This window comes from Lissotriton vulgaris, chromosome 9, assembly GCF_964263255.1.
Source record: "Lissotriton vulgaris chromosome 9, aLisVul1.2, whole genome shotgun sequence".
Taxonomy (NCBI): Eukaryota; Metazoa; Chordata; class Amphibia; order Caudata; family Salamandridae; genus Lissotriton; species Lissotriton vulgaris.
The window spans coordinates 7,619,803-7,647,014 of record NC_141697.1 but is presented as its reverse complement, the minus strand read 5'-3'; the positions used below and the strand labels follow the sequence as shown (position 1 = coordinate 7,647,014).

Below are 27,212 nucleotides of genomic sequence, written 5' to 3'. Positions count from 1 at the left end.
TGCGACTGCGTCATCATCTAAACAACGTTGCAGCTCATGGAAACTGGCTACCACGATTTTACGCAGCAACTTTTCAGAGTTGTCTCCACACCATTTGATCCTAATACCATTCTACCTACTAGGTATTATTTCAGCAACAATCCCGCACTTGACAATAGACTTTGTCCCCCAAATAGATGTCGACATAGTGATGGCATTATGGTCGCTAAGGCCTAAATCAGCAATTTCGGGTATAGTACAATGAGGGCTAATTTTAGCTGAAACCAACAGATAGTCAATTACAGATGCAGAATTCCTCCCTAAAAAAGTCGGTACAATGTTACCTTTGCTATCGTCAGCTGGCTGATGAATTAATAAATCAAAGTTAAGCATGAATGTATTAAGGGAGTCACCATAAGTTGTGTGGACAAAATGGGCCCGGTCCTCCCCATTTGCCCCATCAAAACCACATGCGTTTGTGAATGAGCGGGGGCATGTACGAATATTAAAATCCCCTCCCCATATGATATCATAAGGGTTATGGATAGCCCTACCGATTTTCATAACAACAGACTTTAGTTCATTAACAACACAGGTGCTAGAGGGATCAAACACATTGTTATAATGGTTAATTAACAAAATATCTCTCCCCCCACTTTGCTGTAGGCATAGTACTTGCGAATGGGATCCAGTGGTGGTGGTGAGATTTCACTCGGACTGGGAAATTAACGGACAGTAGAATCACTAGCCCGCCTTTTGCCCTGCCCATAGTGGATTCTTGCGCTAGACAATCATAGGACACATATCCATCAAAATGTATCTCAGCCGTAGACCACGTCTCCTGAAGGCAGAGGATGTCATAATTGGTAGTAGACTCCCTCCAACCAAGAGACGCCTCCTTCTGGCGCCAGCCGGCGATGTTCCAACTCACTAGTTTACAACCAAGTTCACAAGGGACAACCTTCAAGACCAGGGAATCACTTGGGGGTACTAGATTTAATGGCAACTGCTCCTTAGGATAATTAGCAGTGGAGACCAATGGGTGAACTATATCCGGTTGAACTACAGCCGCTGGAGAATACTCCAAATAGTTGATGGTAGTAGGGCCAATGGGTGAATTATCCCCGGGAGAGCTACAGCCGTTGGCAGACACTCCACAGGGGTATTTCCGTGGGGCTCAACGGATCCATCCGTTATTACTTTACTCATGTCAGAAGCAGATCCCTTCATTGTTGATAGCTGGACAGCTGATGATAGTCAGTCAACTGCATCCAGACAACTGAACCGGTTATAATCACAGAAGGGAGCGTTCAAGGGCATGGGAACCGGTCTTACATCATATCTTCTATTTCTACCCCTCCGCTCAACCCTGATCCAGTCGTCCCTCCCTCTTCCATAGGTCATACAATTAGGTGGGAAAAAGAAGGACAATGGGAGGGTCTGGATACTGGAGTCAAATGATCTATTAAAACCAGCACAGATATGGGAGACAGTTCTGGAGTCTCTAAAGTTGACGGTTATACAGTCCCCAATGATGGTCTTAACTGTTTTACCCAACCAGCCTTCTTACCATGATGATTTCATTATGTAAATGGGTCGGCAGTGGTCGGTTCCAGTTTAGCCATCTGACTACCTTGCTTTTTAGGGAACTAAAAGTTTCTTCTTCCCCATCTTCCAATGCGGGTACACCCGCCAGGACCACCATGAAGCGATTTGCTTCCGGTGGAAGGTCTGGTAAGCGTGGTCTGGGGGCTCTATACTCTTTTACTGGTGACAGGATACCTACTTGACCATCATCGGTTTTCCCCTGGGCACTACTATCCCCCGGTAGGGGGGCAAATGTCTGCTTAGGTGGCACATGGTTCACCGGGTTGGGGCCAGATAAAATGTAAATGTAAATGTGGGTGTACTTGTAAAGCGCACTGCGACTCCATGGAGTATCCTGGCGCTGAAGACCGCTGGGGAACCCGTCCTGGTTTTCCCTGTGAGATGGTCCCTTTCTGGGTATCTCCAAGGTGAAACCAGGCATCCCCGGCGTCTGTAGGGGACCGTTGTAGAGATGAGGCAAGCTTAATGCCCAGAGTTGCCACGTGTGTTCCCTGGTTAGAGTAGGCACTGAGGTGAGAATTATCAAGTCCGTTTTGACCCTGGTCCACGACCCTGCCGAGTCGGGAATTGAACCCTGGTCCCGGGCTGTTCTCTGCTTACGGGTCTGCCGCCTCTAACCAGTGAGCCACACCACACCACTCCACTATAGATAAAGCTGGGGATCTACAATTATGGATTTGGGCCTCGCCATCTACTCGGGCGGCAGGCCCCTCGGGTTGGAGTACAGGGGCAGGGGTGGCACTCGGCTTGCAGGTCATATTAGGGTTCGCTAGTATGGCAGATGTAATCTTCTCTATATTTGACAATCTGAGTTCTATTTGCTCCAGTTTGGCTTCTAGGGGGAATAAAATAGATTTAAACAAAGCTCCCAAGCTTTTGATTGATAGGTCTTTGCCAGGCAGATTAATGGGAGGGGATTGGGTTAAAACGACTGACCCTTTAGTAGGAACTATTTGCCCCTCCGTTGGAACTGAAGGGGAGTTACTATCATGTTGTAGCTTAGCTAATTTTGCCTTGCTTCCATCTTTCTTATTATAAGCCCTCTTTCTTTTAGAGATAGCTCCTACTTTGGCCCCCTGTGACAAAGTATTATTAATAGTAACACCATGATCAGAAGGAGTGGATGCATGATCATCGAGAATTAGATTAATCTCAGGCAGAATCTCATTAACTAAAATATCCAAATCCTGTGTAACATGTTCATCCCCTTCGGGAATAATGTCTTGGCCTGCCATACAGGGTACTGCAGTAACAGAATCCAGGTATCTTTCAGGCGTTTTAGCGTCAGCAATAGTCCCCAGGGAGGATCTTTTAATAGCCGATATTTCTTGAGACAAACGTTTTTCCAGGACAGTAATTTCAGTGGCGATAAGAGAGTTAGCTCTGATCAGAAATTTCTCCATACCTCCCACAGTTGACCCTCCGGCTGTCGACGACTTACTCCTGGTTTCGCGTCCAGCCATAGTTTAAGGAGTTAGCAGGCAAAAATTCAATAACCAGAGTAAGAGGGGGGCCCGGTCCGGTCTAGCCGGTCAAGAACGGGCAAAAACGGGCCCGCCCTTGGCCCGGGCTTCGCCCTGTGCTCCATCCCACGCGCGTCCCGCGTGCTCGGTAGTGGGCGGACCTAAATACAAGGGAAGGGGTGGGGTGGGAAGAGTGACAGGTGTGCGTGGTGGTTAGAGCGCTCTGCCTGCTGGGACTCGCAGTCCCGCACCCACAGAACAGTCAGGCTCAGGTCTCCCCGATGAGGTATGGGCGATAACAATCCGGTCCACCTCCTCGATGGTTGCTCCGCTTTCTATCAGGCAAAGTGTCTTCCCAAGAGACGGGTGCGAGCGGCTCCCGCAGAGGTGGGGCCGCGAGCCGTTATCAGCTGCAAGGGAGGGGTGGGGCAGGAAGAGTCGCAGGTGCGCGTGGTGGTTAGAGCGCTCTGCCTGCTGGGACTCGCAGTCCCGCACCCACAGAACAGTCAGGCTCAGGTCTCCCCGATGAGGTATGGGCGATAAAAATCCGGTCCACCTCCTTGATGGTTGCTCCGCTTTTTATCAGGCAAAGTGTTTTCCCATGAGACGGCTGCGAGCGGCACCCCTCTGGGCAGGAGAGGCAAAGGTGGAAAGACATACCAGAGTCCTGATCCCCCATTCAGATCGAAGGCGTCTCTGAGGGAGTGCTGCCTTGGACACTCCAGTGTGCCAATGTTTTGACACTGCGCATTCTCTGCAGTGGTGAATAGATTGAGCCACATTTCTTCCAATGTTGGAAGACGCCCTGTGCCACCTTCTAGTGCCAATGCCATTGCTGATCCTCTGGGCAACATTGGCTCTGTGTCGACAACTTACTCAGGAGACTTCCCAGGCGGACCAGCTTATCAAGGCTCAGTTTCTTGTCAGGTACTTTCTATTATAACGTAGAAACACACATTTCATGGACATTTCGGAGGCTTATTAAGGCTCCTTGCTCTTTGACTTCGTGTTGCTTTCAGGACATGTTTGCTACTATAGAGTTCGATTCCATTTGAAAGCTTTATTCGATCATTCAGTAAACAATCATAAAAGCACACAAAATATTACATACATCATCAATAAAAATTATTAAAACAATTAGGATAAAATACAAGATTCAGTACAATTGCACGAGGGGAGGAATAACATCGGCATAGCAGCAATTTATTTGAGTCTCCATTGAAACTCCGAAGCAGATGCGGCGATACTGCCCACACTCACTGAAGTAATGCGATCGTGCATTCTCCAACAGCTGGCACACAGCACCCAACAGGACTTTCTGCCATTAAGCAAACAGAATTGATCCCGCTGGTGCCACCAACCCCCAAAGTCCAGATGCTGAGCGCCCTTGCGCCTATAGTGAACTGTTGATTCTCTGCCACCTTAGAATTGTTAAAAAGGTGTGATACATTATTATCAAGACAGCAATGCATTATTTGTTTGTCCTGAAGATGATGCCCTAAATTTAATGTTGGCATCGAAACGTCGTCGACACCCAAACACCCTATGCACCAGACTCAAGCTATAACACATTGTGCAACGGTGTTAAGTGATTCATTTTTGTCTGTCTATACTAAGTACAAGTGTACAGACCCATTTTGGCTTGCCTTTTGACCAATTCTGTGTTCATTGTTCTGTCTTGTGTTCTGTGGGTCACGGCTGTGCCCACTTGTCATTTGAATGTTTTATTTGATACTACTTTTGGAAAATACTATGAAAATAAATTCTTGTCCGGCTGGACAAAAGACATACATTCTATTCTAGTGTATGGTTATCTATCACACTGTATTCCCCCTGAATAGGGACCACTGTTCTCTATAACATGAAATTGCCCAAGGTCCCTGTCTAAAATTCCTTTGGGTTCCCTTGTTCTGTATAATATTGCTGATCCTCTGGGCAACATCGGCTCTGTGTCCGGCAACTTACTCAGGAGACTTCCCAGGCAGACCAGCTTATCAAGGCCCAGTGTCTTGTCAGATACTTTCTATTATAACGTAGAAACACACATTTCATGGACATTTCGGAGGCTTGTTAAGGCTCCTTGCTCTTTGACTTCGTGTTGCTTTCAGGACATGTTTGCTACTATAGAGTTATTTTCAGTGAGGTGCTTTCTGCTTACCTGCTGAGTTCTTATGGTGTTGATTCCCAATGTCCTTTTCAGCCTTGAAAAAGTCTTTATGACGAAACACGTGTCAACTGCCTGTACTGGATAACACATCCGCATCAAGGAATGTGAATAACTGTGGAGACAATACGTCACTTGCAATAGAACTTCAGCTTTTCATGAGGAAACTTGTTTTTCAATTAATACGTAGCACGCTTTTTGACTACTGTGCGTTCTTCAGTATTGTTCTCAAACTTCGGCCGAGTTTGTCTGCCCTGGAGTTTAAAGATCCTGCCAGGTGCTGGGGGATGAGAAGACAGCTCTGTGTATTCAGCCTTCTCCAGAGATGTGGAGCATACAGGCACAGGACCCAGGACCCCACTCTGCCCATTTGTTGCAGTCCAACACGTCATGCTGTCTGTGAGAACATGTATCCGGTCTCCCTTGATGTGGTGGCGGGCTTCCACAGGAGACCAGAGTCCTCAGATCTCCACATCTCCCAGGCAGCCTCCCCAACAGAGCAGCAAGGCCTCTGTCATGACCATGAGCTCTGCCTGCAGTAGAGGGAGGGGTCTTTTGGAGGTCTGACCACGCTTGGACATCTTCCACTGCAGATCTTTCCCAGTCTCCTCCAACACTTGGATGGACTCTGGCAGTTCCCCCAGGGGCTGAGCTCACTGACACTTCACGTTCCACTGTGGAGCCCGCATGTGTCAACTGGTGTGGCCCACAAGCAGTCAGGAGTTGAACTCAGCACATAAAAAGATAGGTCAGGTCTATCTTCCTATGTGCAGCATTCTCCGCCCTGACTGCGGAGTGTCCACACTCATGAACTTACTATTAAATTGCAGTTTTGTGAATTGTGAATTCTGAAAAAGAGTAAACTTGCACAAATGTGTATGTTTACCTTTGTAAATCATGCAGATAGTCTCTCATCTCAAGCCTCAATCATTACCTCAGCCTCTCCTCTGTAGCCTCAATCAGTGCCTCAGCCTTTCTACTCTAGCCTCAGTTATTGCCTCAGTCATTGACTCAGCTACTCTTCTGTAGCCATAGTCATTGACTCAGCTTTTCCCCTCTACCCTCAATCATTGACTCAGATGTTCCTCTCAACCCTCAATGATTGCCTCAGCCTCTCTTCTCTAGCCTCATTCATTGTCTCAGTCTCTCGTCTGTAGCCTCAATCATTGCCTCAGCCTCTCTTCTCTAGCCCCAGTTATTGCCTCAGCCATTGACTCAGCTACTCCTCTCTACCCTCAATCATTGACTCAGCTTTTCAGCCTCTCCTCTGTAGCCTCAATCATTGCCTCAGCCATTGACTCAGCTACTCTTCTGTAGCCATAGTCATTGACTAGGCTTATCCTCTGTTGCCTCAATCATTGACTAAGCCTCCCCTCTCTAGCCTCAATCATTGACTCAGCTTCTCAGCCCCTCTTCGCTAGCCTCAATCATTGACTCAGCTTCTCAGGCTCTCCTCTCTAGCCTCAACCATTAACTCCGCCTCTTCTCTCTACCCTCAACCATTGACTCTGCCTCTTCTCTACTCTCCTCAGACCGGTACGTGATGCTTGGCAATCACCGCGACGCCTGGGTGTTCGGTGCCATTGACCCCTCCAGTGGGACTGCAGCCATGATGGAGCTCAGCCGCGCAATGGGACGGCTTCTTAAGGATGGTAAGAGGTGCCTGGGAAACACAGCACAATCTGTCACAGGGATACTGTATCACTGCACATGTGCACAATGCACACAATAAATGCACATACACACACATCCGGGACACTGGGGTCTAAGTATCATTGACATCCCACAGATTCTGGGTCAAGAAACTTTAGAGACTGTTTTCAAACTTGAAACTTGAAACTTGAAACTTGAAACTAGAGACTGAGAAAGCTCCCCTGCATGGCTCCGGAGAGTGGGCGCCGCTGCCTGAGTTCACGATAACAAGCTGACTTTTGGCATGCATTTCAGCACACATGGAAGTCATGGATGTGTGTTGGAGGCATGTTTCAGGGATTAGGGATATGAAGTCTGGAGGGCACAACAAGAACAGATTCTTTAAATAGTACCTTAGCTCAATCCAGACTAGCCGTGGCAGAGTTCAGTCAGGCTTAACTCAAAGGAAAACACAGGCCTCATCTATGGGGTTTTGGCATAGGTGCCTTGCTGGGCTGCCCTGTGGCAAAGTGAAAGGGGAGGAATGCACCCCACTTATGCAATATGGTGCACCCCTGTTGTTTCCCCAGCACTGGTTCCATTTGGCACCATGGTGCAAAGCTGCCGGTGTTGTCAGCAGGATTGTTTTTCTGCGGGAAGGGGAACATTCCGGCACAAAACCAATCCTGAGAGTCTTTTTCCTCTTGCCATGTATGCTGCAGAACGCAGCACGCCGCTCACATCGAAAGAGGAAAAAACAAAGAGAAATAAAGTTATTGCTCTTCGATGCGGCTGCCCAGGGACGGCGTCAGGTTTTGGCGGTACCCCAAGTTTACAAGCCTGACTCGTGCAGCATCGGTCGCTCCCCCAGGCTCCCTGAACTCTGGGTATCGTAGCGCTAGCTTCTAAATTGCACCCTCAGCATTTGTGCTCTGCATTTTGCTTATTACCATTACTCGTGCCCACATCACGCAAGTGATTTTTATTCATTCATTTTTATTCCAGCTGCGCGAGTTACAAAGCAAATTGCCTGCTGCGCTTGTGACTATTGTTGACTCTGCCCGCTTGTAAGTTTAGCTGTGCCTCTGCCCACTTGTATGTTTCAATTCCCTGATTGCCGATCTCGTAGTGTTTGTGTATAGGACTTCCGGCCATTTTGTTTGTTGTTGTGCCTGCCAGCCCGCCCCTCCACCACAATCACACCTCCCTGCGGCCCCTCCCTCGCTCCGCCCCCTCCTCTTTCCATTTATGACTGAGGCCCCAACGTGCAGCGTCCACGCGCTGCGGCCGTGCCGAAGGTGCGCCAAAGGTAAGCCTGTCTATGCCCGTCCGCGCCAAGCCCGCGCCCAGCGCCAGACCCCCTGTCCCCCGCACCACCCACCCCACCCGCATCACATACGACGCCTCCACCCTCTTAGCCCTAAACCCCGGCCGTCTCCCCAACTGCGCCCAAGCCGCTCCTGGACACACCCATGGACCCTTCACATGCAACTCCTGCAAGTATGACGGCACCAAGACCAACTCCACATCCACGAACACCAAACAGAGATCTGACACCAACCACCTAAAATGTATCCTGCTCAACACCCGCTCGGTCCACAGACACGCGATCGACCTTTGGAATCTACTAGACACCATCTGTCCGGACGTCGCCTTCCTAACAGAAACATGGATGAACGCTTCCTCAGCATCAGACATCACCATTGCCATCCCGGAAGGCTACAAGATCATCCGTAAGGACCGCACCAAACAAACATGAGGAGGCATCACCATCGTCCATAAGAATTCCATCCGCATCTCAACCAGCTCAGACGTCAACCTCGCTAGCGCCAAACACCTTCACTTCCAGATCCACACCGACCCCAAAGACCACACTCAGAGGCACCCTCCTCTACCGGCCTCCAGGACCCCGTGCACAATTCAGTGAAGACATCACTGACTTTATCACCCCACACGCCCTCCCCTCCGAGGACTACATTCTATTGGGAGACCTACATTTTCACCTGGAAAAGAGCAACGACAGCAACGCCACCACCCTTCTGGACAATCTCGCCAACCTCGGACTCAAACAACTTGTTAATACCCCCACTCACTACGCAGGTCACACACTCGACCCCATCTTCACCTCCAGCAGACCAAGAGACTGGGGGCCGAGCCTAGAGTCACCACGGCTCGGAAAGGGAAAGGGAAGAGAAAGAGGTGAGAGGTGCCCCGGGGAAAAATACTCACAAGCAGACGGGCGGGGTGATAAGTGAAGACACCGCGACACCGCTACCTCAGGTGGAAGGGTCAGCGACCCTGCTTTGAGCATCCGAGCGCCACACCCCATTTGACCACTGAACATAAAAAAATATCAAAAGAACAACGACAAAAAAATTTACAATCCGTGGGTGTTTGGTGCCCTTTGTGAACTGTTCTTAGTAGGGATTGCTCCAAACTCAGCAAGTTCTGTGCTGTAAGAGTAAGAGTAGGAGCAAAAATACCGGGCTTCTGTGGAAAGCTGCTGCTAATGAATCACCAACCACCTAACAGTAGCCTCAACCACCTTAAACCTTGTTTTTTGGGAGTCGTGATGTTGCCCTGAACTCTAGACCTCCATGGGCTGCTGACCCACCCACTGCTAGTATCACTCTCTTCCCCGACGGCAGCTGCTCTTTGTTGCTGTTAGTACCTGCCTACTGCCATTGCGTCCTGCCACCTAGCTGTGTTGTGCTGCGCTAGAGGTTGCCAGTGCCCTTACAGCTTGGTGGTACCTCTCTGGTGGTTGAGGCGGGGCGCACGCCAGGGAGCAGACAGGCCGGGGAGGCAGAACGGTCACCAGTGGGATTACGGGATTGCCAAGCTACGGAAGGACGCAGAACGTGCGCATTTACTGGGCTGTTACACAACCAGGCCGAGGAGGAAGACTGATACATCTAGAGTTATAACAAGAGAGGAAGAAGCTACGGAGCCCGTTGGTCGGTTGTGGAGACTGAGTGTACGAGACTAGGAAGAAAGAAGGGGAGTAGGAAGTAGGAGATTAATACTATCTTCCACGGGTACCCTAGCCGCACACAGTACGCAGAGCTAAAAACACTACAACATACGTTACACTGATTGACAAAAGTGAGGTATCAATTAGAAATGCGATCAGGCAAAGAAAGATCTGTGGGTAGCCCAAAGAAACGTATCCGGAAAAACCAAGCGCCGAAGGTACTCAAGAAATCTAGAGATAAAGCAGACCTAAGGGGGACGACTCAGACGCTAATCTCACCTATAGCGAGGATGTTTGAAAAGTCTACAAAAATCCCACAGAAATTTGACTTTATGAAGGACCCAGCAATGGCACTTATGTCAATACAATTAGATCCAGAACCAAATATGCTACAGTCCCCTATCAAACCATCAAATATATCTAAAGAGAACTTGGACCCATTTGACAAAGTTGGGGCCAGTGACTATATCTCAAACCAACTACTAAGTACTGGGAGTGGGCAAAGCGAAGGACAATTCTCTATATATAATGAATACACAGAGGAAAGATCAAAGAATCCTAACAACCTTGATACCACCAAGAATGTTGTTAACGAAGGGGCACCTATCCCAATAGAGGCCAAAGTGATCATTAGAAAACAACAGGATAATATATTAGAGGAACACCTTCTAGCTTTACCACCGGGACACCTAGAGAACTGCGAGAAGGATAAAATTGAGTATGAACAAGGTAAACAACAAGTAGGCATTGAACTAATGAAACCGGAACACGGTCTTGCCTCACAAATAAAAGCTGGCAGAGAAAATAACATAATACAAAACTTGGGATCTAAAGACCAGTTACAAGAGTCGAATCTTAATCAACTACAAATACCTCCCAACACTAACAACATAATAGGTAGTAACGACTTACTAGTACCTACAGATGACTTTGTATCCATAACCAAAAATCCCATTGACAATATCAGGGTCTCACCGTCACAATATGTACCAACATGTGCAGACAAAGAACTTCCAGGGAGACAAAATAATCATGAAAATATTAATAATACGTCGGATCTCAAAGAAACAGATGGGATCAAGAAAACAAAAAAACAAGAAAAACTGGATGCAGGAACAATATGGGATATACACTACCAAACCTCAGTATTGACTCTTGAGGCACTATCAGCACAATCAAGCAAAATGGATATACAAATAGATATTTTGGGATTTATGGCCAACGCAGTTGCCGGAATTGAGACCAAACTAGCAGAACTAAATAATCTAATAATAAAAGTTCAAAAGACATCAGCACCAAATTACATCGAGTGCTCATGTTCCCCAATAATCAATAAGCTGGTAACTATACCGGAGGTCATGAAAACAATCCTGGAGGACATTAAAGAAAGTGTCTGCGTTAAAAAAAAGGACACATGTAAGGAGGACGGTCTTCAAACTAAGATTAGTGAAATTATACCTGTAGATAAACAAGAACAAGTGCGACAAAAACTGTGTACTGCTAACACATCAAATGGGATCATAAATCCGAATAAAAATCAAGAAATAAATACTATGGGAGATGAAAAAAAACTGCTGAACTCACTATATGAATTGAATAGAGAAGGAGAAAAGGAAGAGGATATGGTAGCCTTTGAACCAACGAAAAGACAGAGAAAAAAGCTGCGTAAAGCGAGAAACAAGGCACTAAAGGAAAACACTTTTCAATTGAATACTGAATTGGTCACATCTAACAAAGAAATAGGAACAACAATAGACACTAAATCGGACTCAGTGCCAACTAGGAATGAAGCAGGAATAAAACATACACAAACAAAACTAACAGATGGTAATACTAATGGAACAAATAAAAAAATAAACTATATAAACTATATATTAATAAATATAACACCAACGGGAACAACCCAACAAAAGGCTCAAAAACTACTGAGGGAGATAATAAATACTATGACATCTTCTTAAAACCAACAGTTTCCAGTAATAATCATAATCCGGTACAAGTTAGCAACAGTACACTAGCTGATAACTCCGAGGAAAATAATCAAAACATAGCTCAGGAAGATGGAGTAAAGCGAATAAATAATGGAAACGGATGTATAATAAAGGAGCCTATTTATTACAATATCCGAAGTGACCCAGCAAAAGATGTGATCAAAGAAAAGTTGTCAAGGACTGCATCGGAATCCGGAAGATCCTCACAAAACGAGAAGGACCAACACAATCATATAACTCCACTAACGCAAAGAGAAGGAGATAAAATACATCTGGTAAGCATCCTGAGGAACTGTAACCAAAACGCTGATCTAGAGGCAATGAACGAAACAGGGAAAAAGGGACTACAACCAAAACCTTGGAAGGAAAAAGAACCAACAGAGGATTTAATATACCCAAATATCCAAAATAATTTGGTAATTGAAAGAAGAGGTCAGAACAGGCAGATCACTTATATGGATTACAGAAGAAATGGAGCCACCAATGGTGAAAAAGACAGGTCCACACAACTCGTCCTCACGCCACTTTATGAATCAAAAGGTCCACACGACATACTAAATAGAGGAAATATCCTCCGACTGCTGAAATCGATAACATCGCTTGAAATGATAACCACAAAAGACATTACATGTGTGGGCTTTCAGCCAAACCCTGAAGGAAGCCTTCCGCTAACGCTACTAACAGTCACCACAGGATCGTTAGCGGACCTAATCTTAAAAGAGCATGATACCTTTCTTGAATGGGGTATACAAATCAGTCATCCACTTCCAAAGGTCTATCCAATCCCACTTCTACATGAAGAACGTCAAACAAAAAAATTACAGTCTGAAAGAATCGAGAGTGTATTTTCTATTCTAAAAAATCCTCTTGGCAAAACAATCATCGAAGATAAAAAACGTCTGATTAGTCCAAAGAAAGACAATACTAATGAGGTAAACGAAAAATGGATTACAGCAGCCTTGCATGGTAACAAGGTACATTGACAAGACTCGCCACTAATACCATTACAAGAACAGAGCACAGCAACCTCTATAATGAAAATATGCTCATGGAACATCAACGGGATTAATAGTAAGTTAAAAAACGCCAAAATAGAAGGTCTCTCGGATCAAAACCAACTTATATTATTGCAGGAAACATGGGCAATAGATCCACCTATGTTAAAAAATTACAAGGGGTATTTTGTACCAGCAATTAAATACAAGAAGTTTGGCCGCCCGTGCGGAGGCCTAGCAATATACGTTCCATTGGTATTAGACTCAAAACACGAGCAAATACAGACAAATAATCCAAATCTACTAGCAGTAAAATTACGATACAAAACTCGCAGAAGGGGGTCGTATAAAATCTTGATATTAGTCAATATCTACATACCACCGAAACAGAAATTAAAGAAAGAGATGACTGCCGCCATAAACAATTTACTTCTGGAACTAATCTTGGAAGAGCCGTTAGCGGACTACATCGTATCAGGTGATTACAATACAAGCTTGCTGACATCTTTTGTGCGGGATGACTTCGTCCAAACTCAAAACCAACAGTGGGAAATCCCGGATCCAATAATGGAACCTAGAACATCTAATAAACAAAATAGAATAGGGATAAACTTGGTAAAGAACTTGGAAGCACTCGGTTTTAGGGTACTAAATGGGAGATTCACAACAGACTCTCCACCGGCTAGCTCTTTTCATTCAACTAACAGTAAATCATGTATTGATTACACATTTACATCATTGTGTACTTTCAGCAGAGTGACTTCCTACTATCTAAAAAAAGTTTTGAACAGCGATCACAGCCAGCAAATCGTTAAGATAAAGTTATTTTGCGCAGAATCTGAAAAGTACTCGATATTACAAGGCAGATCAGTACCATAAATTACAAGAAACTTACTTGGAAACCTGAAAATATGGAGGAGACTATTGCAATGGCAAAAAATCTAGCTGTGGAATGCTTTGATGAACAAACAAAGTGCACTGCCCTAGATAGATGGGCTGAATTTACACAGAAAGTGGTGTCCAACAATTCAAAAATAATAGGTAAACAAAGGAAAAAGAATACATTTATGAAGATAAAAGAAACTAAGATCTATCTCCCATATGCGGTAAGGAAAACTAGAACCATGAGAAACAGGCTGAGGAAACAGCTAACCAAGACCCCACTTAACGAGGAAATACTGGCATCATTAAAAACTACAAATAGCACCTTAAGGAAACTAATCTGGAACGAAAAAAATAAAGACAAACAAGAGCTTTTAACAAAAATCTATTACGCAAGTACTTTAACAAACTCGCGGGAATTCTGGAGATTAATTAGTGGACTAGCTAGACCAAATAAGGTTGCTATAGGATCCAGCTTATCTGAAGAAGAATGGGTGACGTTCCTTAAAAAACATCTAGATTCCAAATCCACAGCACCAAAACAACCTGCAATCAATCCGATGTACATAAAGGCTGATCAAGAAGGCGATTGTGATATTATAATAACTGAAACTCAAGTGGCTGGGCTAATTAAAAGACAGAAGGATGGGGCCCCCGGCCCCAATGGTATCCCATTTGCACTATATAAGGAAGCACCTGATTTCTGGTCCACATATCTTACAGATGTTTTTAGAGAAGTAGTGGAGAGCGGCCAAATCCCTAAATCATGGAAAGGATCATTAATAACACCAATCCTAAAGAAAGGAAATTGGCAACTATTGGAAAACTATCGCCTAATTACATTGCAGGACACCGATGCAAAGTTGTTTGCCGGACTCCTACTGAAGATCTTAACGGAATGGGCAAAAGAGAAACAGGTACTCCCTGCGAATCAAACAGGCTTTATTAAGGGACTTGGTACATCCACAAATATTTTAATACTATCACTACTAATAGATAAAGCAATCACATCTAAAGAACTGCTATATCTGTGTTTCGTAGACTTTAAGTCTGCTTTTGACTGTGTTGACAGAGAACTCCTTTGGGAAAAGCTTAACAAACAAGGAATTCCGCATAATCTCTTACAATTGATCCGGCTCCTGCACACAGAAACTTGGGTAAAGGTAAGGTTAGGTGAGGGAAATACACTAACCAGAAAAATCTCTACATCGAGTGGCCTAAAACAAGGGTGCGTTCTGGCCCCCTTACTTTTCAACTTATTCTTAGCAGATCTTTCTACAGACCTAAATGAAATCAATGCACATTCCCCAAGGCTAGCAAACAAACTGATATCTAACCTATTATATGCCGACGATGTTGTGCTTTTAAGCCAAACCAAAGTCGGCATGCAACGATTAATCAATGGGATTTTTAGGTATTCACAGGAAAATGGCATGCAAATAAATGAAGCTAAGACCAAAGTAATGGTCATTTCAAAAAATGCTCATCTTAAATCCAAACATAAGTGGTTATTAAACGGAAAAAAATTGGAGCAAGTAGCAGAGTATAAATACTTGGGAGTTACTTTTAATGACAAAGGCAACTTTCAGACACAAAAATCGGACATTATAAGAAAGGCAAACTCCCTAGTAGGGGCCTTTAAAATCATTCAGAAATCAACGGGAGATTTGTCTTATCACCCTTTATTAAAAATAATTGCCGCAAAATTATTGCCTGCTCTAACCTATGGTAGTGAGGCACTCAATGGTCAAGATGCTGAAATTATTAATATAGCTGTAGCTAAAACGTACAGATCCTTATTCTCTCTCCCGAAGAATGCCTCACAAGCTCAGGTGAGACTTGAGTTTGGGCTAAACAATCAATGCTACGCAAGGAAAGGGCACATACTAAAAGTATGGAACAGAATAAAAAACGACAAGGATAATGAAATGTCCCGCTTATTGTGGCAGGAAGTGAACAACAAAACAAACACAAACGTCAGCTCCTGCTTAAACAGCGCTATTGCAGAATTTGGTATAACACCAATCTGGGAAACCACAATTACGTCGGAGAGCTTCAAAAAAACAATAAACAAACTCACTAACTACCTCTCCATGATTATGGATAAAGATATTCTGGTCAAGCGTAGCCACGCATGGTCAATTGTCTCTGGATATAAGAAAAAAAAGGTTCAAACCTATCTAGAAACTGCATGGTCTAAGAAAAATAAACACATTTTTATTAATGCCAGATTTGGCTTCTATCCAGGCACATGCCACTTACCACCATGGAAGAGACCACAAGGAAATAACATATGCAGGCTTTGTAACCTAGGAAAAGAAAACATCTTACACCTATTGTGTCTTTGCCCGGATCTGGAAATTGAAAGAAAAACTACAATTAAAAGAATGTTTAACATGCGTAGTGTAAGGACATGTAGACAGGCACTGATCGCAAGTCTTAACCCAGAAGATTTGCTGATGAGTTCTGCGCTTGTTAAATTCCTTCGTGCGGTACAGAAGAAATTGGATGCTTTTGATTGACCAAACAATAATCTACGTGAATATGGACTTTATACAATGCAGCTTTTTTTCCTTTTTATGTGTATAATATATATCTAACTTTTGAAAACTGATTGAAAATCCAATTGTTTTATAATTTTAAATTTGGTAAAGTTTTATCTGCTTTTTTGTAAGATTTTAATTAATCAAACAAATAAATAAAAATACAAATACCTCCAGCAAACATGTCTCCTTCAGTCACACCACAGTTCTCCATTGGACGGACCACAGCTGCGTTCACTTTGTCTACAAAAAGACCACAACCCACAACCATCCTCAACCTACTCTGCGAAGAAACTGGAACAAAATCACCATCGACCAGATCTCCTCATCGCTTCTTCAAAAAACCCCTGCCCACTCTTCGAACCCCAACCAAGCAGCCATTAACCTCACTCAATGGCTAACCAACAGCGCCGACAACCTAGCACCTTTGAAAAAACGTCAAATCAAACTAGGCAGCAAAAACGCTCCCTGGTTCAATGATGATCTTAAGAAATCCAAGAAACTCTGTCGCTCCCTTGAGAAGGCCTGGAAAAAAGACCCAAACACCAGCACCAAGGACGCCTTCAAAAACGCCACCCGCACACACCACCAACTGATCCGGACTGCCAAGAAAGCTGCACTTAAAGACCGACTAGACAACAACGCCCACAACAGCAAGGAATTATTCAACATCGTCAAAGAATTTACCAACCCCTCAGCCAACTCCAACAACATCACTCCCTCTCAAACCCTTTGCGACTCCTTAGCCTCGTTCTTCCACAACAAAATCGCAGACATCCACAACAGCTTCGACAACCAACCCGGAGACCAACCCACCCAACCTTCTGCCGTACCTTCACCCCCCTTGAACATCCTTAATGACTGGAACCCAATCTCCACTGAGGACACCATCCGCCTGATGAACTCCATCCACTCAGGATCCCCCACAGACCCATGCCCTCACCATATCTTCAACAAAGCAGGCTCCATCATAGCACCACACCTCCGAGACGTCATCAACTGCTCCCTCAACTCCGCCACCTTCCCGGAAAGCTGGAAACACGCCGAACTCAGCGCCCTTCTGAAAAAACCCACAGCTGACCCCACCGAACTCAAAAACTACCGCCCCATCTCGCTCCTACCATTCCCGGACAAAGTCATTGAGAAAGCTGTCAACAACCAGCTCGCCGCCTTCCTCGAAACCAACAAATCCCTCGACTCCTCACAGTCCGGCTTCCGAGCAAAACACAGCACTGAGACCGCACTCATCGCAGCAACAGACGACATTCGAACTCTACTGGACAATGGAGACACAGTCGCCCTCATCCTCCTTGACCTCTCCGCAGCCTTCGACACAGTCTGTCATAGCACCCTCCTACAACGCCTCAGAAACATCGGAATCCAAGGAAAAGCACTGGAATGGATCACCTCGTTCCTTACCGGAAGAACTCAGAGAGTCCGCCTTCCACCATTCAAGTCAGAGGCCACTGAAGTCATTTGCGGCGTGCCACAAGGATCTTCACTCAGCCCCACCTTCTTCAACGTATACATGAGCCCCCTCGGGACCATCGCACGCCAACACAACCTCAACATCATCTCCTACGCTGATGACGCTCAACTGATCCTCTCACTCACCAAAGACCCCAACACCGCCAAAACCAACCTACATGAAGGAATGAAAGAAGTAGCCGAGTGGATGAAGCACAGCCGTCTGAAACTGAACTCAGACAAAACAGAAGTCCTTATCTTAGGTACCTCCCCCTCCGCCTGGGATGGCTCTTGGTGGCCAGAGGCCCTTGGAAAAGCACCCATCCCGACGGACCACGCACGGAACCTGGGCGTCATCCTGGACTCCTCACTCTCGATGAACAGACAAGTCAACGCCGTTTCATCATCTTGCTTCAATATTCTTTGCATGCTCAAAAAAACATTTCGCTGGATCCCCACCGAAACTAGAAAAACGGTCACCCACGCACTGGTCACGAGCCGCCTGGACTACGGTAACACCCTATTCGCCGGTACCACCGCAAAACTTCAGAAAAAACTCCAACGCATCCAGAACGCATCAGCCAGACTCATACTAGACATCCCGCGTAAAGACCACATTTCTAGTCACCTGAAAAACCTCCACTGGCTCCCCGTCAATAAGAGGATAACATTCCACCTCCTAACCCACGCACACAAAGCACTTTATGAACTTGGACCTAATGCCTCAACACACGACTTTCCTTCTACACCCCCTCCCGCCAGCTACGCTCCTCCAACCAAGCCCTTGCTGCTGTACCTCGCATTAACAAAACCACCATGGGAGGAAGATCCTTCTCCTGCCTGGCAGCTAAAACCTGGAACTCACTTCCCATTCACCTTCGCCTCACTCAGAACCACCTAGCATTCAGAAAGCAACTTAAAACTTGGATATTCGACAAGTAATTCCCCACCCTTCTTCAAGCGCCTTGAGACCCTCTGGGTATGTAGCGCGCTATACAAATCTTTTGACTTGACTTGACTTGACTATAAATCTTGGGAAGAATAAGGCAGCTTTGTGTGACCTCAAAAATAGGATTTTATAGTTTGTGTTGTCAAAGCGTCACAGGAAGTGATGCTCCAGCAGTGCAAGGGGCTCATAAATATGCCACAAAGTGTGAAGCATTTATCAGCACCAAAGCGGTCAATAAGTAAGAAACACAACACAATAAAAATCCCACTTGAGCATAAGATACTAGGGTGGGATACTGCTACTAAACTGGGGCAAAATCCTAACTGTATGACTTTCGGTATTCAGACAAGGCATTTAGTAGTAGTAAAGTTAGGAATCCTAACTTTACTACTACTAAATGCCTTCTGTGAATACCAAAAGTAGTAAGTTTAGGATTTTATCTCAGATTAGTTCTGTGAATCAGCCCCTCTCTCGCCATCTTCCCATCCCTCCCCACTCTCCCACTATCTCCCATCCTTCTCCTCACTCTCTCTCTCTCCCTATATCTCCTCAAGGCTCTCTTCATTCACTCCCTCTCCCTCTATCTCCCTCTCACACAAGAATATGGAACTCGCTCCTTCCATTCTGTGATTACACAAGTCCTGTGTTTAGTGGACCCCAAACTCCTCTGTAGATCAGTTACATTTTTCACTAAGTAAGAGGAAAAAAAGAAAAAGAGGAACTTCTGTAAAGAGCCAACACAAACCTTGATCTCGCAGTTCTGTAACTTCCGTTTCTTCAAATAGTGACTTGGTTTTTCGAAGTTTAATGGATATCACATTCTTCCTAGGGTTTTTTTTTTTGGGAAAACTTTTTTTTTTGTAAAAGTGTACACCGCTATTCAGCCAAACATCCCGGGGGCACGGCAGCACGTTAAAGACACAGTATCATGGCGCACACAGATCATATCTCCGGATAAGTGAGGTTTAATTTTACTTTTAAATCAGGATGAAATCAAGAACGTAAAAAGCTCCAATATAAAGTAAAGAAATGTGGGGATCAGGTGCCGAACCGTAATATATAGTTATACAATGGGCGGGCTAAACAAGAAAATCCTACATGATTAAGACGACCACAGTTAAGACATTGGCACAGCGTCGAATGAGTCAGGATATACATGCATACAATTACTATGTGCACCAGTTAGGCGCCCGCCCATTGATACCAATAATGCAACAGTAATGGAGGCACAGATTACGACAGATCAATGAAAACTCAAGGATTGATCCATTAAACTGATCCCAGATCCAGAGAAAGGAGAAAGTGAAAGGAAAGCGAGAAAGAAAGAAAAAGGCGAAGAGAAAAAGGCCATAGAAACAAAAAAAGGAAAAAACAATAGAACCCCTCCCCAACCCCCACCCTGCACCCCTGCAGATGGCTACGGCCTACCCCCCCCCCCCACCCCCCCTAGCAGCGTGCCTGTCGCCCAGTATCTGAGACCCGAAATATAGAAAGAAAGAAGAAATATAAAAGAAAAAGAAACATTGAGGGGCCCCCAGCGCAGGCCCCCGCCCCCCCCCCCCACCGCCGCGTATTATTTCAAATACCCCAACGTTGTTACCAAAATGTCAAAGGCACCAACCGAAACAGGATAGCAGTCACCACTCCAGCTCCACAAGTCTCACAACTAAGATGAAAGTCACCCCGTGCAGCAACCAAAAGAAGCAGATTACCATTACTCAACCCAGACCCACCCGGCCATAATCATAGATATATTCCAGTCCGTTTGGTGCAGGGTCAGACAACCAGAGTACCAAAAGTGATGCAAGCAGGTAAGTCCGGAGGAAGGCAGGAAATCTTGCAGTACACCAGGACACGACACACTCGAAAGCCGTCCACAGCCCACTTGGCCATTTCCCGATCAGGAGAACAAAGTCCGGCTCAAAAAGATTAGTCATTTCGCTGCGTCTGGATTGCATGACGATAACAGCCACCGGAGAAAGAGCATGAGACGAGACTCCACGAACCGCACATTCTATGGATTCTCCGATTACTCCATGTACCCTTGGAACCAGGTGTCATTGTGACAATACGTTTTGGAACGAACAGGGAGACCCCCAAGTACAAACTCTCGCTTCTCAGCCACAATTGGAGTCACATCAACACTCCACAGCAGTGTCTTTCCAAAAACTGTAGAGGGGATCACACCAGCGAAGTCTCCTAGAGATAATACCGGCAATGGGCATCCTCTCCATTCCACATGTACCGGGGTTTGACCACCATATCAATCCAATCCAGATTTTGTCCTTCCAGCACACAGGGGGGTATCCGATCCTCACCCTCCGATCTTCAGTGCGCGCCACCATCGCCACGGTCAGGTACGGCTCAGTGAAGGCGACATTACCAACCGGGACTCCCAGCATGAGTGCCGCTTGGGCGCACTCCAGAGCAGCCAGCCCGTGATACAGAAAAGAGCATAATACCAATGCCTCCATGTTGCACACAGTGTGGGTGCCATCTCCACTTCCCCACAGATGGTGACATACTTGCCCCCTAGATCTCAGAAGCGCTGACGAAGCGTTGTGTATCAACCGGCCCCAATCACCTGGAGTGCGGGATACAATCAGCTGCACATGAGTCGCACAAAGCTCTGTTAGGGAGACAAAGAGCGGCGGCGCATTTTCCCGTTCCACAAATCAGCAATCGGGGGGGGGGGGCCCTGACCGGCATAGAGGGATGGCATATTGCAGATTCACCAGGCTCAATAGATCGAGTGCTGGGTGCATACGCAGAGATGGGCGGACCTCCATAACCGTTGACCGGCACCTTCCGGGTCTGTGTGGCCGTTGTTGTTCCACTCGCGGCCAGCAGCCGCATCACGCAGGGTCCCGGCTCCGGGACTCGTGCAGGCCACAATGCACGGGAGGACATATCTCCGTCTTCAGGGCTCGGAGATCAGTCAGAGTCACACACGGTGGGGCAGTTCCCTTTCCGACGTTCGGGAGCATAGTAGCGGCGCAGAATAGACAGCGGGATCCGGCAGTAGGGGAAGAAGGTCGACGGAGCCGGGAGCCCGGGCGACCATCTTGGTCGCCGGTCTGGCTCCGCCCCCCTTTCCTAGGGTTTTAATTCTTAATCATGTATGTATTTTCTAACCAGTTTTAATCATTACTGTTTTTTTTGTAATGGTTTTTATTAACTATACAATAAAAGAATTTACTTACTTCTTCCCTCTCACACATAACTCACTCTCTCCCACTTCACTCACTCTCTTTCCATCTTCCCATCTCTCCGGCTATCTCCGATCTCTTTCGTCAGTCACTCTCGCTATATCTCCCAGGCTCTGTCCTCACTCTTTCTCCCTTCATCTCCTGACTCTCTCTGTCTCCCCATTGCCCTAGTGACGTAAATAATTAATTTACTCTCTTAATTTCTATGCAGGTAAGTACTTATCAATAATAACTCAGATCGGATGAAAAAAGACAGAGTCCGTGGTGTTAGAGATTCTAAGGGTTTTATTCCTCATAAAGGAATGGTCGTGACCAGAATATCATGTTCTGACCACCACAGGGGTGTCAGAAGGGATAGAGCAAACTTTATTGACATTACATAGCTTATATACTTAATTCACATCATAAGTAATGGTGCAAGAGGCGTAACAGCTGAGAGAAGACAAGATAACAGTATGCACGTGTTACTAGTACGTAATCAAGAGGCGTGAACTAGGCGTGGACTGGAAGTGTGTGCTAGAAACGTCACTGATAGGTGACGCAAGTGGGTGGCACCTAAGGGTGGTGCTAACAGAATTGTTGCAATGTCAGCAGAAATCGGAAGCTTGGATGCGTGCGCAGCTGCATGACGTGTGATTGACGGGGTGCAGGGGACTTGACATTTACACTGACGGAAAGAGACAGAAGTCTGGCATGTCAGATCAACTTGTACTTTTATCGTATCTGATATCTGATGTTTAGGAACCATACTATCTGGGCGGAAAGGTCTCTAGGGCAGAAGCTATTCTATGCTAACTGTGGATGCGTGTATAAGCGCCTAAGTGTCTACATGAGAAGCGTGGGGGAGACGAGGCCTTCCATGGAAGCATGGTAACAGAGGCTATGAATTACTTGCACTGAGACAGGTCGGCCCTTTGGCTCTGCAGCTGGAGAGGATGTTTACTGGAGCTAGTAGGCAGGAATGCATTCTCGAGGAGCGGAACAGATAACTCGAAGGTTATAGTCAGTCTTGGCAGAAAGCAGGCTGAGCTGAGCGCGAGGGGCCGCGCTGAGAGTAAGTCAGAGTTCACGGGTACAGAAGCAGCCTGGGCTTGAGGCTGTCATAGTCAGAAGCCAAAAAAAGAGGCTCGATGGCAGAAATTCAGGGCCTACTCTGTCAGAGCAGGAAAACATGTAAAGTACACTACAAAAAGACAGTGGCATAGCATACTTAAGAACGGACTATATAATCCATTCAGGGTGGATCTGAAAGAGGACAAGTTAACGTTGGACGCAAATGTATTTGCGTCTTCATAGCTGGCACAGGAGGGAAGTTACATGCACTTTGAGCTGGTACATGGAGTCGGTGGGGTACGCGCTAGGGAACATAACATGACCAAAAATTTATATTTCCTCATTCCCTCCTTGTTCCCTACGGACCCTTCATGAAATATCGATTCTCATGAATCGATCAGTTTGTTCTTGTAACATCATTTGTTCTTCTTTCTTTCGTTTACGTTTTGAGGAAAAACTGGAATGTTCAATACAAGAGGTGGCACACAGTCCACAAATCGCTGGCCCACACTGTAGGCACAGGCAGCAACTGAATACTAGGACTAGGCCAATGCCTAGGAAGGATAGGATCTTCCATCCCCAAGCTGTCAACGTTGTCCAGAACCAACCGGACCAAGTCCAGGTGCCTGGATTCTGATGGATCTGATTTGCAATTTCATGGAGACGTGTAATAGCTTGATATACAGATGGTGCGTTTTGTGGTATGAAAACACAACAACTTGACCCGATGACCTTACAGGCTCCGCCTCTATCTGCCAAGATGACGTCAATAACAAGACGGTTCTGAAGGACAACAACCCGCATAGCGGACTGCTCCTCTGTTAAGTTACTTAAGGCGGAGGCAGTTTCATTCACTACTGCTTCAAGCGTTCTAGTTAATCTACGTATTAATTTACTATTCTGGACAGGTCCTAAAAAGAAAAAGAATCCTTTATTAAAATCGGTGTACTGTTCCCATGCCGTTTCTGTGTAGTCGACAAGTGGGATATCTCTTCTGGGTCTATTCTTTACTAGATTGGTATTTCTATGGTAATCAGGGGGAGCTAGGAAAACAGGTGGCAGAAGGAATGCAATGTAACAGGTACCATCCCAATCTGGAGGTAGACGTATGTATGCGGTATGACCACAAACAAAGTAGGAATGACTGATAGCTTTAAAGGACGACTTACCATGATCACTGAATTCGATCACAGTAGTGCATTTACTATGACCTAATAGTACTGAACCTTTCTTTCTGATACATAATGCACCAGTAACTGGCAATACTGACATAGTGGGTATAATTGGCGTGTCTTCGAATTCAACAGTAAGAATCATGAGGCTAATTGTATAATTACCTAATCCATATACTTCATTTTCTAGATCAGTTCCTATTCTAGTGGGGAGTCCCTCCTTATCTGGGTAACAGACATCGAGCAGGACCAAGTTCAGGTTTCCCCAAACCCAGCCCCCATCGAAAACAGCAATATCAGGATCTAAGGAATTAATTATTTTAAACCATGCTCCGCAGGAGCCATTGTGAGTGAACGGGTACGGAAAGAGGGGCAGAGCTCCCTTGAAATTCTGGAAGGGAGGGAGTCGGCCACATATCCAGCAGTCTGTAGCATTGTTAGTTTGATGAGAATGGTGTAGCATACTGATGAATGTATTGTTGCGCAGCGCAAGTCTGTAGGAAAGTTCGTGTGGAGGTAACTTGCTAAAAATGTGTTCAGCAGAGACATTATAAACAGATTGTTCACGCTTGAAAATAGGGTAATAGATTGGTAATAGGATGCTAGCAACAATGATTAGAATACTTAGAATAAACATGATTAATAGGGTCACTATACAGTGACTACGCAGTGATTTACAGTATGTACGTTTCTTAGCGTCTCTCTCTCTCTCTCTATCTCGATCTAGGGGATACATGTCAGAAACTATTTAACCGATTCACCTAGGGGAGGACTTAAACAATTAAACTGTCTGACTTGCTAGATCGGAGTTTCATGCGATAATTTTCTTGAGGAGTTTTTTCTCGTTCAGATTCTGTAAAGTCTTTTGGTTCGACACAGTCTTTGGTGGGGGTGGACGAGTCTCGATCAGGTTTCAGTCCAGCAAATCTCTTTACATGACTCGTGTGAACCCACCCCTTTCTTCCTTCGATTTTCACGGCCGTCCTTGTGGTGAGAAGAACGGTCTTCGGGGACTTCCAGCGGGGCTCCAGCGGACTTTTCCTGTCAAAATTGCGCACCAGGACTAGGTCGCCAGGACGGACGTCGTGTTGTTTTACATCAGTGTTGTCAGGGAAGGCTGCGGCAACCTGTGAACGACATGATTGGAGTGCAGACATCAAGGAGGCAAGGTAATCTGTCAACATATTACAATCAACATCAGTAATCTTTTTCGGAATGGGCGTCCCCCACATATTCGGTGGTCTGCCAAAGACCACCTCGTACGGGGATAGCCCTGATCTCGAATGGGCAACCATTCTCATGTAGAATAGTGCCACTGGCAGGGCGACTATCCAGTCGACCCCTTTCTCCTGACATATTTTGGCAAGGCGGATCTTTAGTGTCTGGTTATGCCTTTCTACAAGGCCTGCTGCTTCGGGATGTCGGACACAATGGAACTTCCACTGGTATCCCAATAATAAAGAAACTTCTTTCATTAAGGCAGATGAGAATGGCTGACCGTTATCTGAGTACACGACACGAGGCAAGCCGTATCGTGGGAAGAATTCACGAACCAGCTGCTTGGCAGTGGTCGGAGCAGTGTAATCTGGGACTGGGTATGCTTCGGTCCAACGGGACAGTGCACAGACGACTACGAGAACATATTTAAATCCTCGACAATGGTCCATCTGGATATAATCCATCTGGAGGACTTCAAAAGGGTGATCGGGAGGATGAAATCCACCTTGCTCTACAGGGACGCTTTTTCCTGGATTGAACTGACAACAGATCATGCAAGTACGCACTTTCTGTTTCGCTGCTGCTCGTAAGTGTTTATTGTTCCAAAGATTTTGTAAACTGTCTAACATCGCTTTCTCTCCTAGATGTGCAGGACTATGTGCTGTATTTATCATGACTTGAACCATAGAGTCAGGGAGAAACCATGTAGATTTTCCCTTCGTCATCCAACCTTGTTCTGTCTGGATCCCTCCTAGTTCAATCCATTTCTTTATTTCTTCTGGAGTAGCATGTGTCTGAATATCGATAACATCTAGTGCGGGATCCCTGACTGTCATGCAATTTGTCGGTTCTGTTGTCTTTGTCATGTCAGTTGTCGGAGTGTGAGTCAGTACTGTATGTTTTGCTGTCTGGTCTGCCAGGTCGTTACCCTGGGAAACAGAATCTGTAACTTTAGTATGTGCTTTACACTTCATGACTGATATTCCTGAAGGCAGATGTATTGCTTCTAACAGTGCTTGAATGAGGGGACCATGTTGGATCTTGGCACCATGAGAGGTCAGAAAACCTCGTTCTTGCCATAACATGCCGAAGTCGTGTACAACTCCGAACGCATAACGGGAATCAGTGTATATGTTGACATTTCTGTTCTTGGCTAGAATACAAGCTCGGGTCAGAGCAATGAGCTCTGCCGCTTGAGCAGACAGTGTATCAATACGATGTGTTTCTTTAACTTCAGTTTCAGTGGTCACTGCATACGCGGCCACTAATTCTCCTGTACTTGTTCTCATACATGAACCATCCACATAAAGTGTCAGGTCAGGATTTGTCAATGGAACATCTGTTAAATCTCGTCGGGGCTTTGTTACTGCATCAATGGTCTCTATGCAATCATGCGGGGCTGGATCTGTCATAACTGTAGGTAACAGTGTTGCTGGGTTCAAGATACTGCAGCGTCTGATTTCTATGTGTGGCTGGAATAGTGTCAATTCGTAACCTGTCAGTCGTGCTATAGTCAAGTGTTGAGTCTGGGTTCTGTTTAAAAGAACCTCTACAGAGTGTGGAACTTGTACTGTTAACTGATGACCTAAAACAATTGAAGTGCTCTGTCTGATTGCTAGCGCTGTTGCTGCTACTGATTTTAAGCACGCAGGGAGTGCCTGGGCTACTGAATCCAATGTACTTGAAAAATAAGCGCAAGGCTTATGTGAACCTGCTTGGTCTTGAGTGAGGACAGACAATGCTGTACCATCACGTTCTGTAACAAAAAGTGTAAACGGTTTGCTGTAACATGGTGTCGCTAAAACTGGTGCTTGGCATAATGCTTTCTTTAATTCCTCAAAGGCCTGTGTATGTTCCTGAGTCCAAGGGAGGGCAGGCGAAGTTGCTGCCTCCTGCGTCGTTAACTGGATGAG

At 45.7% G+C, this 27,212-nt stretch overlaps 1 protein-coding gene across 1 annotated transcript in view; it reads left to right on the top strand.

Moving 5' to 3' along the window:
* The window catches only part of LOC147689523 (glutamate carboxypeptidase 2-like), a 583,351-nt gene that overhangs the window by 287,841 nt on the left and 268,298 nt on the right, over window positions 1-27,212 (top strand). Inside the window, exon 9 of the mRNA XM_086936912.1 lies at window positions 6,747-6,866. Coding sequence (XP_086793038.1) covers window positions 6,747-6,866 — 120 coding nt within the window. The remainder of the gene's footprint in view (window positions 1-6,746; window positions 6,867-27,212) is intronic.